The sequence below is a fragment of the Scomber japonicus genome, chromosome 1 (genome assembly GCF_027409825.1).
Source record: "Scomber japonicus isolate fScoJap1 chromosome 1, fScoJap1.pri, whole genome shotgun sequence".
Taxonomy (NCBI): Eukaryota; Metazoa; Chordata; class Actinopteri; order Scombriformes; family Scombridae; genus Scomber; species Scomber japonicus.
The window spans coordinates 22,466,052-22,478,845 of NC_070578.1; the positions used below are offsets into that span (position 1 = coordinate 22,466,052).

The following is a 12,794-nucleotide window of genomic DNA, read 5'->3' on the forward strand; positions in this document are numbered from 1 at the left end:
CAAGTGAAAGACACTTCAAGAAGAAGTGATTTCCGAGAAGATAGTGAGTGGAAAAATGTAAGCCATTCAAGTTGCTGGATATACGAGGTCAAATTTTGTCATGCTAAAGAGGGATTTTATCCAAGAAATATAGCCGTTTCTATAACTGAAGATAATAATGAACAAAGTTAATCATCAGTCAGATTACAAGCCATGAAAGTCATGACACCAGCCAAGATGTTAGTGTAAAGTCACATGAGAAACTGTCCCGCTGCTGGCGTCAAACAAATACCTACCTGTATTTTAGGGGAAACATGAGGGCTTCCAGGGCGCGACACGCATCCCCGAGCCTCTGGTAACTGCTGGAGTGGAACAAAACCTTGTGTTCTGTCAGAACCGCACAAAACAGGCTTAGAACATTTTGGATTCCTGAAGTGAGAAAACAAAACAGAATGAAAATTAATGAGGTATTTGTTGAAATGTGACTGCCACATTGTTCCAGATCATTTATCAAACATCCATGGCTATTTGTGGGGGAATTCAAACCTCAAACACAGATTGGAACAAACAACATTCATTTGGGAGTTCTGTGCATATTAATAACAGCTTCAAGACTGATTACTGAAACTCGAAACATACAATATTCTGTGGGATATTTATAGCAACTTTGGCAATGCTATGCAGACCAGCCATACTGACTGTAATAAAGAAAGTCACAGTGGTACTACTGGTGTTGGTATGCATTTTAAAAAATCTATCTCCCAGTTCTGTAGAAAATTACGCATTACTCCACAACCTGCTACCCGGCAGCTGGACTCATGAGATTACGACATCAGACCAATCAGCATTGTGAATCCAGCTGCCCTGCAAGATAGGTCAGTGATCCTCCATTCACCTCCCAACTATTTTTTGAAAATTCTCTGTCCTTTCCCAAATAGTTTCCATGCAAGACTTCTCAGATGGTTCTGTGTAACAAAGCATCTGGCGCGTCAGATTACACAATCTGTGGAATTGATTCAAATCTAATTTTATTTGTCATATTCAAATAAAATGTGTGAGACAGCTGCCTAAAGCATTCAAAAGCCTGATGTGCTAGTTCTGTGTTGAGGAAGAAGCCTGAGAGCCCCCCCCTCCGCCGACAGGTAACAGCACCATCACAGGTTTACTGGATAAACTTCCAGAGTGATGTATGTCTGTGTGTGGTTAAGTCTTTGATTGGTGCCTGTACTGCCTTTCTGTTTTCTGTGGCACTTGGCATGTACAGTTCATACTGAGCTGAAATTGAAATCAAGCAATATTTAAAAAATGAACACTGAGAAGAAGTAATGTAATGTAAATGTAAGCATTTAAGTAAATTGTTGAAAAATTACCTTTAGTCTTGCAACATTGTTCATATTTATTTAATTTTCATTACAAAGCTTATGCAATTTTTGCATCTCAAAGTTGTCACACTTTAGTCCTAATGTTAGATTGAAAGAATTGACAATTCAATCCCAACAGATACCAATAATAAGAGTTAGAATCACTGCATGTAATCTGCAGGTTGTGCACAGCATGTAACCAGTGACAACATAATGAAAAAAAAAAAATTCCACAATGAAATGGGACAGTTTTTGTTAGCACTGAATATAAATCTATGGGAAAACTCATCTTGGAAAAACAAAGGAAATTACACACTCTCATTCTGTATGAATAATATTTCAAATACCGATGTGACAATCAGGAAGACTTCTAAGTTTACAGTTCCTGTTATTGTTTCCTATCAAGCAACTGACAGATAAATTTATCACACATTGACGTGATAAAGAGAGAGGAACACTGGTAGACATATCCGCACCACTGGGGGTGCTGGGTCTGGATGTTTGGCTGCCTGAGGGGAGCATTTGAGTGAACAGGAAACTGAAGGTTTAGGTCCAAATGCAATGAAACACTATTTTGTTGGGACCAAAAGACCTGCAAATTAGTGAGACTTTATCATCTCCCGAAGGCTAATGAGGCCACAGTTACATAACCACACCTAAGGCTGAGATGTTTACTTATCTTATGAAATAGTGACATATTTCCGAGCCCTAAATAAAAAGTGTCAGCAACAGCTCCAGACAACAGAAGAGACAAAGGCAACAAACAACAAACAGCCGGTTTTATCTCGCTCTGGTGGGGGTGTACTTCCTGTGCAGTGTGACATGTTTAACACACATTCCTCTCTGATGACTTGTGACCTGTGCACACAAACTGATGTGCCGACGTGCCAGCTACTCGCCAGTCCTTGTATGGGAAGGAGGACGATCTAATAAGTGGAAACGATACACTTGCTCTTGGCTTATGTGTAGCTGGTCATCAGACCACAAACATTTGCCTTCCTGTCAGCATGCAGAGGAATCACTTCTTAAAGGGTAGAAAAATTAACTCTGTCAGTCAGTCTACACGATCAAAAAATATCATATCATATGGACAGCCAATCAAAGTGGGATTAAGGACTCAGACAGTTATTAACACTCTGTTACTTGTTCTACAACAGCAGGAGGATGACAACAAGCAGATAACTGCACTTCTTTATTTGTATGGTCAGAAGATAGGCTGTGCCATTGTGTTCATGTTTGAGACATCAAAATATTAGCTCCTTGCTGTATGTATTGAGCATATGTAGGTGGAAGAATACAATGACACTGTTAAAGATAGTTCATTTCACATTCTTGCTGAGAGGTAGATGAAAAGATCAGTACCAATGTCATGTCTGTACGATAAATATATTTAAAAAAAAACGACAGGCTATGGTTTTAGAGCTAGCTGTTACCACCTGTGTTCAGTCTTGGGGACCGTCTGCTCCCCGTAGCTTCAGATTTCAGTATAATACATGTCGTCTCATCTAACTCTCACAAAGAAGCGAACATTTTTCGTGTTTACCAAAATGTAGAACTAGTCCTTTAATGGTTATCGTGTCCTGCTCAGCAAGCAGGAAAAGACTGAAACTTCCATCAGTTAATTGGAAACTGGTGCAAAGAGATACAGTAGAGAGTAAATGTCATCATACTGCACCATTTACAGTAGTTTTTACAGCGGAGCAAGCAGTTTATCTATAAAGAAACACAAATCTGTTTGTTCAGAAGGCTTCAGTAACACATTCAGTATCATATCAGAGTTTAACCAGAGTTTATATTAAACAGCAGTGACCAGACGTGTAACTCTGACCTCAGATGACCTAGCTGTAACTAAGGCAGGTAAGACATTAGCTAAACAAAACTTTCCACCTCTTACATGTCTTGACAAGACATTTACTAGACAAGATAATTGCCAGACATTAAGCACAATGACACATATTCAGCACCTTTCCAACACAACACATCATGTCCTGTACTCATTAATCAAAACAGGCTGATGGAGACTGTCAGACAATGGTTGGGTATTACGTAAAGATTGCTTTGTGTATATAGATTGGCTACAAATAGATGCCTTCCACTTGACCGTGATCACATGTATATCTTGTAAATATCCCCCATGTACACCCTGTCCAAAAAAAGAACGGTGTTAATGCACTCAGGAAATAAAATCTATTCTGATTTGAAGCACAACCTTCTAATCAAATGAGGCTACATGAGGGCCAATTTTCCATTACAAATCAAACTTCATGTACATCAGATTCAGTAAAATTACCTGAAAATCTAAAAATATAATGTGCAATAGCTGCATTTTTGTGATCCATGCTTAACTGTAATATTCTGCCCTCTATACGAGTCATGGTGTGTCAGGGATATTTTATCTTCAACAAAGCACTAATTTCTTGTTCAAATACTTTACAGTACGAACATACTGTGCAAACACAGCCACTTGAAACCAACAAAGTGCATCAAATCTTCATCATGTGCTCGTTCTTGCCCAGACAACAGACACAGAAACACTGATGGGACAAAGCGAAAAACACATAATCTTGCTTTAGACACATTCAGTGCAGAATGAATCCAAGTTCTTAATGGCTCGTGGCAAAAGTCTCCTGATTGTTAAAGTCCCACAGCACTCTAGTTTAGCACCATGTGATTTGCAAAGTAAAATGGAGCCTCTATAAATCTGATGAAGGAAGGTCTGAAGGATCAAGACCGCATGAATGTAAAATATGTCTTAATTGAATCAACTAAGATGATGACGCCAGTAATATGATTAAGATAGATGTTTGCTGTCAGACACAGCACTCAATAAGTCTTCAAAATTAAAAGGGATACTGTGTAGACGTGACAACCTGAAGCAGGAAGCTTTTGTTATACAATAAATATTTGACAGGATCTTGGTAATAACAAAAAAATTACTTAACATCATGATGAGTCAGTTTGACTCAATACATTACTTCCCCCCTCAGGATAACTAATTGGTAATTATCAAAGTTCCTGAACCCACCCAGCTGCTGGAAGAGCAGAGCAACACTCTTGCATGTAACAGGCAATGTGTCATTCAGAGGCGTCTGGATGAGTTGCCTGTCTCCTGCTCCCAGGCTAAACAGCTTCTGTAAAGACAAACAAAAGCAGCAAAGGTCAGAAAACAGTCATGGAAAAACATCTACAGCCATTGTGCCTAAAGGGCAAAACAGCTCTGCAACTGACATTCATCCATTCAGATTTATAGCAGAATGTACTGTGGCTGCATCAAATGAAGAAGACACATGCTGTACACACACACACTGCAGCTGCAGGGCTGAATTAGCCATTTGACTGATGTGCTTGTCATAGAGAAAAGAAAACCTCAATTACATGTTCACCGAAATATCACTGGTGCAGCACACAGCCTCAGCAATATCACAGGATCCATTAAACAGAAATATTGTAGGGTACTGGGAACTGAAAAGTGGAAGCCTGGTTTAAGATGTAGAAAGTTCTATAGTCAAGGGAAAAATACAAGATCTCCATTCATACAATTCCTGACATACCTGTATGTTTAACTAGGTGCAATTTGGACACATTTGTCTGTCCCACTGCTGAGGTTCTGCCTAAAGGCAGACTTTAGGACTTGGGATTTTAAGTGATGTCCTGCTGAGGAACAGGGAACATACCAAATTCTTTCCTTTTACAACACAACAAACAATTGTTTAAAACAAATTCTCAATTTTTACCAGTGATGAGGACTTTTCAGCAGTGGCTGTAGCACAATCATTTTTGAACATGACTGAGACTCATTTTACCTCTGGGTTGTTTTTTTTGAGGTGCAAGTAAGTAATCTATTGCCTAGTTCACTGCATTCATAATATTACGTTCCAACATTTGGTCACCAAATTAGTTTTTTTTAAAACGTATTCCTCTAAACAGCTATAAACACAATTTAATAACTCTGCTCGATTTTGCTCCACTCTAGGCTGAGGTATTTAGCTTAGTAGTGATAGTATGGAAAAAATTACGAATATGTATTAGAAAATTACGGCCTGTGGCTGTTCAACAATCTCTGGCCCCATCTAAACAAGGCATTCCTGTAGCTGCACCATCGAGCCATCACTTCACAGGAAAAATGGGTTGACCTTAACATCTTCAGCAGCAGTGTGTATTTGTAAGAGACCGTAGTTTGAGCATGCTTTGCCTTAGTTAAGACTTACCTGGGATCCACCAGCAACAGGAACCTGAAATATAAAGAGATTGGCCACCAGACCCTCTAAAGGGAAACTCAGGCTGTCGATGTACACAGTGTAGATCAGACCCAAGCACCCCTGTTGGACAACAAGTGAAATACATCTTAGACATTATACATCTTTATATATGTATGTATATATATATGTATATATATCACGTTTAATGTAACCACCATTGGTCAGTTATATTTACAGAGTTAGTAAAAAACAGTTTCACTTTTCTAGCCTACAAACCACTCAATGTGCTTTACAATATATGCCAACAGAGGCAGACACCGCCATGCAGGCTGCGAGAGAGAAATATGATTATTCATGTGTTTGTGTGTGTTTGCTGAAATCACAAACAAATGTTTCAATGTTTAATTTATCTATATTTAGATTGGATAATGCAATTTATACTAAAAGTGTGCTGAAAGAGCAGAGAACCTGTTAGGATGGATAGCATAACTGATGAATCTGCAGCATCAACTTACTAGTCAGTGATGAAAAGATCAGAAGTGCTTATGCTTTTTTGTCTCATTAACTTTACTGAAATGTGTCTTTATGCTCAACCAAACTCGGCAGACAGCGTAAAGTAGATTAGCATCATCTCTGAAATGCAAAATCAAAGCACTGATTTGGAGTATTCCTTCTCAACGAGACAGAGAAATATTTTTTAATTAGGATTCATATGGTGTCTTATTACCCGGAATATTTCAGGATAATCCAGCCTGGACACAAGAATGAGACTTTTTGGTGCAAACACTTGAGCTGGCTGGATCAGGCCATCTTCCTCTGCCTCTTCATCGTCATCTCCATCAGCCTCAATACTCTTTGATCCCTGAAACATTGAAAACAAGAAGCTATTTCAGTTGAAGAGTTCAACAAAGTGCCATACAATACAGACCCTGCACTGTAGTGCAGAGCATGCCAACACTGAGCTCACGGGTTAGCCTGTAAATTCACTGTGTGCCTTAAACTCATCACTTTTTATAGTACGTGTCCTGCATGTTTAACAGAGAAAAATAAATGATGTGTTGACGTATAATACTGAGTCATGTGTGTTGAAATGTAGTTAGTTTAGATTATTGATGGCATTGTAAAAAGATGCTTGGAAATGTGTTTAATTACTTGTACCAAACTGAAGCCTGAAAAAGCCTGAACCTAATTGCATTTGACAAAGTCATAGATTCTGCCCATAAACAATCTTAAAAATCCTCCTTCGTCTCCAGAGAGGAGATAAAGATTTATGAAAGTTTGAGCTGTTTATTATTTACTTTCCTAATCAGTCCCCTTTTAACATAGTTGCTCATCCCAGTGGAGCCACTGAAAGAACACAACACATATCCTAAAATTACAATGAAGTTAATAAAAGATCTCGTCTGCAAAGAGACAAAGATCATATGGGTGGATTTCCTCAGAGAGAAGCCAAAATGAATTTAGGGATTGATGTTGCTTCCCTCCCAGTCACATACTAACAAAGCAAATACAAAACAGAGATACCACTGATGATACCAAAGGTGCTAACAGCTGCACAATTGTTTGTAATAATTTTGATTAACAGTACATTATTATTATTATTATTACTGTTATTATTATTATTTCCATTTAGCCATTAAAACCATATCCTTAATCACTGCCTGGCCAAAAAAAAAGTTGCCACCTAGAAAAAAGATCACATACTCTAATATTTCGTTGGACCGCTATTAGCTTTGATTATGGCACGCATTCACTGTGGCGTTGTTTCGATAAGCTTCTGCAATGCAAGATTTATTTCCGTCCAGTGTTGCATTCATTTTTCACTAAGATCTTGTATTGATGATGGGAGAGTCAGACCACTAAGCTAAGCCTTCTCCAGCACATCCCAAAGATTCTCAATGGGGTGAAGGTCTGGACTCTGTGGTGGACAAGCAATGCGTTAAAATGATGTGTCATGCTCCCTGAACCACTCTTTCACAATTTGAGCTTGATGAATCATGCCATTGTCATCTTGGGATACGCCCGTGCCATCAGGGAAGAAAAAATCCATTGATGGAATAACCTGGTCATTCAGTATATTCAGGTAGTCAGCTGACCTCATTCTTTGGGCACATAATGTTGCTGAACCTAGACCTGACCAACTGCAGCAACCCCAGATCATAGCACTGCCCCCACAGGCTTGTACAGTAGGCACGAGGCATGATGGGTGCATCACTTCATCTACCTCTCTTCTGACCCTGATGCGCCCATCACTCTGGAACAGGGTCAATCTGGACTCATCAGACCACATGACCTTCTTCCATTGCTCCAGAGTCCAATCTTTATGCTCCCTAGCAAATTGATGCCTTTTTTTCCGATTCTCACTGATTAGTGGTTTTCTTAAGGCTACACAGCTGTTCAGGCCAAATCCTCTGAGTTCCCTTTGCATTGCATCGTGTGGAAATGCTCTTTCACTATTAAACATAGCCCTGAGTTCTACTGTTGTTTTCCTACGATTTGATTTCACCAAACTTTTAAGTTTGGTGAAACGTTTGGTGAAATTTAAATTGTAGAAAAACAACAGTAGAACTCAGGGCTATGTTTAATATGGGCATGCACAGGCATATTCCAAGATGACAATACCAATGCCGTAATCAAAGCTAAAGACGGTCCAATGAAATATTAAGAGTGTGTGACCCTTTTTTTAGGTTTTTTTGGCCATGCAGTGAATTATAACCACCCAATTGTTTGGCTTTCTAGTTTTCCAATGCTTATGAATCCAAAAAAAGTGCTGCAATTATGAAATGTTAGACGTTACTGTCTTGTCAGTTTTGCCATTTGCTATCGACGCCTCAACAAAGTCACAACAAGACTGTGTCAGACTAGATCTAATTGTGTCTGTGGTGGATCGTCCATCAGGACACTGATATAACAATCCCTCAGTGCTCATTCCTAACTAAAGCCCTTATCACAATCTGGTATATTTCCCCAAGCAGTGAAAACACGCCGTAAGTGCTTCAGTATCTTGGGACCGAGGAGTATGGGATCAAAATATCCCATTCAGATGGGCGTTACATTTCACCATTATTCTTAGGATTTGGTTTAATTATTAAACAAAATACATTTCTCCACCGCCTGTCTGGACTCTCTCTGGAATTCAACTGGGTAGATAAGGATGTCAGTTTAGATAGTGAAGATTGTTAAAACAGCATCACGTTTTCAAAAAGAGCTTCTAATGCCATACACTGAATTCAGGAATGTCTGTTTGTTTTGCAGTAATAGGATGTCTGGACGAGGCCAAATATAGCCTAATCTCATTAATAATATGAGGCTGACAAAACGGTAAGGTGGTATTGTAGTTAGAGTGTCCATTATACTACAAATATACAAGTTTAATCTTCACTATACATCCAGGTTTCTTGATAAAATGTATTTTTAGAATATACAAACATCTCAGTTATTATAAGCTGCTCTAGATAAGTAGCTTAAGAGTAAACTTAATAAAAAAAAGAAAAAACACATGTGTATGTGTATATGTAACAATCTCTTGCTGATAAATTAAAGTCCACATGATGTTTTGTTTTTATACAGTAAGTATGCATAGTACAAACTCTGCTAATACTGCAGCTTATATTGCAACTGGCACCAATTCACAGTAAAAATTTCAATTTCACATTTCAAAGTCAGATGTGTCTAATACTGTTTAACTCATCTAAAGGGTCATAACCTACACTCTGACAGGTTGCACTGACTTTATTTTGCATAACTTTCCGCTTCTGGCGTGGATGCCTCCATGAAAGCATAGTTTATTTTAATCAGTGAAACTTGTTTGATAATCCTGTGAACTTCCTTTCACTGATGAAGTGGAAACTTGATACTGAAGAAGGAATTCTGATTTAAGTCAACATTTTGAGATCAAGTGAGAAATTTAAGACCCTGTGGAGACATGATTTGATTGCGTTTTAGTCACTGGCTGCAAAATATTTCAAACTCTTCCAGGGTCATAAAATGTGGAGTGAAGTGAAATGTATTAGTCCCTTTCTATCATGCCTGCTTAAATATCAGGCTGACCTTCTGCAAAAGCAGTTTCTCTATGACTTGGACCTAATATAAACATTAAATGTAGTATGAGTGAAAAACAAAGTTTTTGGCCCTTGCTAATAGCCTTGGCAGTCAACAGTAAACAAAGACACAGTTACAAAACATAAGAACTCATAATCAAGACTAAATCTGTTGTTAATGATAATTTGTATTCTCTCCACTGAGCTGATGGATGAGTACAGAAAACAGACCCAATGAGGATTATGGTGTCAATGCTGTGTTTTTCACAGCTGGGGGGCTTTAGCAACCAGTGATAAGCAATTAGATTCAGTCTGTAGCTCGGCTTTTCCGAAAAGACCCGGTAACATTTAAAAACAGGGATATTTTTGGGTTATTTACTCTCTTTGATGTGGCGATTTGCCCTAAATCCTTCTTTTTCTGATGCTTTTGAAGCGCCACGGAAAAATGTGCTCAGTTGTGCAAACAGAGAAACGTCTGTGTAATTATGGTCTGATTTACACAACAAGCTTAAATGGTAAAGTGAAGAGGAGGATGCGCCACTACAGTGTTGATTCTGAGCATTCCACCGCGGTGATTCTTCATCTTCTTCTCGTACACGGCTGCTTCACAAATTTAACTTGAACTCATAGTGCTGCTCTGACTGGAATGTGATTGACGACTGCCTACCACATGTGAAAGGATGTGAAATCACAGTGGGCAGAGGGACAGGAGTCATTTCAGGCCTCTTACAAAAGCAAACACAGTGAAACAATTAGCCTGGTATTCTGTGGACTCTTGGCAGTCAAAGACATTAACGAGATTATTCATAAGTGTGCAAAATGATGCCGTCCTAGTAAATCTGTTGTAATCAATAATTTATTGGGTTTTGCAGATCAATGCCGTGACTACTAATATGTATTCAAGCACACTCCTCTCTCTTCTGCACGGGTAAACCAAATAAAAAAGCGCCAAAGGGGAGCACAGGTCCATCCTCTCTCTTTCTCTTTTTTATCAGTACCCCTTAGCCAACACAAACTTTATCAGGCTGGATCCAAGTGTGTTTTTGTTTTGTGTTAATGCCTCAAATTCTGGAAGACATCACGCACGCGACAGACATTCCTGAAAGTTAAAAATGTGCCAAGAAACATTTAAAAACAAAACAATAAGACTAAAATGGAAAACAGAAAACGAGAAACATCCCGTTGCCCGACCAAGATATCCTGAAGGCTTCTAAGAGTCATGAGAGAGGCTAAAACGTGACTTCACGCACATCGTGGAGGTTGACAAAACTCATCATTTTCATTGTGATGATATTGAAACCAGCCCTTATGAGGAGAAGGAGGAGGAGGAGATACAGATTCCACTACATCAGGATTAATGAGGTCAGCGTGTAGCACTGATGACTCAACATTACATAGGCAGGTCACATCCACTTCTCTTCTTATGAGCTCCATTTAGTGCTCCTAATTACTTACCAAATTCTAAAATTACTGCACCTTAAAGTGAATTGGAGACTCCAAAGTGTCCTTAGTTATGACTGTGATTGACTGCGTTAGCCCTGTGATGGATTAAGACCTTCACCCAGTCAATTCTGGGATAAGCTACATCTCCTTGTTACCTTGAAAGTGATACATTGGTGAGAGAGAATAAATAAATGAATGACAGCACGAATTAAACAGCACAGCAAAGTGCTCAAAAGTCACTTGCCCCAAGATACTAAAGGACATGTTTAGCAGGATGCTGCAGCAGGATTGGCCTAGCATGTAATCATGGTTGACTGTGTGTGTGTGTGTGTGTGTGTGTGTGTGTGCAATCTTACCTGCAAATTGACCTCTGCCTCATAGAAAGTGAGGCAGGAGCAGTAGTGTCTGTCTGAATCGATATCTGTCAGCACAATGGTGAAGAAGGTGGGTGCTCTCCTCTCTCTGTACAGCCTCCAACCTCCAGGCTGGCAGAACTGCAAAGACATTCAATAAAACAATAATCCTCACAACATGGTCAAATATACATAGTGTTACAACAGCAACAACACACCATCATATGTCCAAGAAAGGATGCATCTATTGCTTTTAGTTGAAACTTTTCAGTGTTTATTGCGGATATAACATTTTTAAGAGACTTTTTGCTGGTAACCCAAACAGCAATAACGTTTGTTCATCAGAGCGGGAAGTGGTGGAAATTAAGCAATTACAATTTTAAGTCCCGCCCACCCCAGAGGGTAAAACAATTTATCATTCTCCATTGACTTTGTTTGGTGTGAAGGAGCCTCTTTGACACAACAAAAAAATGCCTAAAAGCCGATGTATGGCGGGATGCAGTACCAACAAGAACCCAGAACAAAGTTTGTAGAAGGTGCCGAACTGAAACGCTGAGTATCTAAGAAGAAGAAAAACAGGCAGGCAATAAGGTATTGGCAGGAAGATCGGGAAATGTGTGTGATCCAGACATGCGCAGCAAGCATTTTGTTACAAGGAAGTCAAATATTCCAATATCAGTTTTATATGTCTTAGTTTCTTTCTAAGTTAAGCTAAAGCATTTTGGAAGTATGCAACCGACATTATTGAGTTTGTTAACATACCATTTCCTCTCTGGTAGACATAGCTTACTAAAATAATTATTTGACATACTGAAATCTAATGTTTCTAGCTAGTTAAAGACATTTTGTTAGCGTTTCAGCTGTTGCTTGCCTATTATGGTGCCGATACGGTCCTCTCTAGTAACCGTGGTTTTCAGAGTATGATGCATCAGGTCTCTATTTTAAACCAGACTAATTGTGAATATTACAAAGCTAAGCTCTTAGTAAATTTTCCTGGAATAGCTTATTTGACTATTCCAACTCATCACTCGTTTTGTTTGTTTGAGGTTTTAAGAATCACACAAATCAACAATTTTCAACGCATGACAAAGTCCAAGTCATTTTTAGCAAACTGTGGGCACCGAACCTCAGGAAGACTGTTACCATAATAAAAAGAATCTCAAACAAATTTTAAGTCCCAAAGCAACAGCGTGAGTCATAACCAATCCTGACACAAAACATCTGTAAAGTGTGGAAAAACACAAGCTTTTACTGATACAGTGTTTTCAATGAAGTGATATTACAGATGAACATAAGACACAGCGTCAGACTCAACTGCTAAAAAATGTTTATTCCACATGAATTGCTGATGATATCTAATGTCTTAAACAAAGAAAATAATCATAAATTATTCAGTGTTTGAAAGACAGACTCTCAAAA

General features: G+C 38.8%; 1 protein-coding gene across 3 annotated transcripts in view; it reads right to left on the minus strand.

Annotated features, from left to right (window-relative positions):
- The window catches only part of sbf2 (SET binding factor 2), a 98,089-nt gene that overhangs the window by 50,742 nt on the left and 34,553 nt on the right, over window positions 1–12,794 (minus strand). For all 3 annotated transcript variants that reach the window (XM_053324235.1, XM_053324218.1, XM_053324227.1), the window contains exons 3-7: window positions 11,379–11,516; window positions 6,267–6,401; window positions 5,549–5,659; window positions 4,366–4,471; window positions 276–408 (exon numbers count right to left, since the gene is read on the minus strand). In XM_053324235.1, the coding sequence (XP_053180210.1) occupies window positions 276–408; window positions 4,366–4,471; window positions 5,549–5,659; window positions 6,267–6,401; window positions 11,379–11,516 (623 nt within the window). The remainder of the gene's footprint in view (window positions 1–275; window positions 409–4,365; window positions 4,472–5,548; window positions 5,660–6,266; window positions 6,402–11,378; window positions 11,517–12,794) is intronic.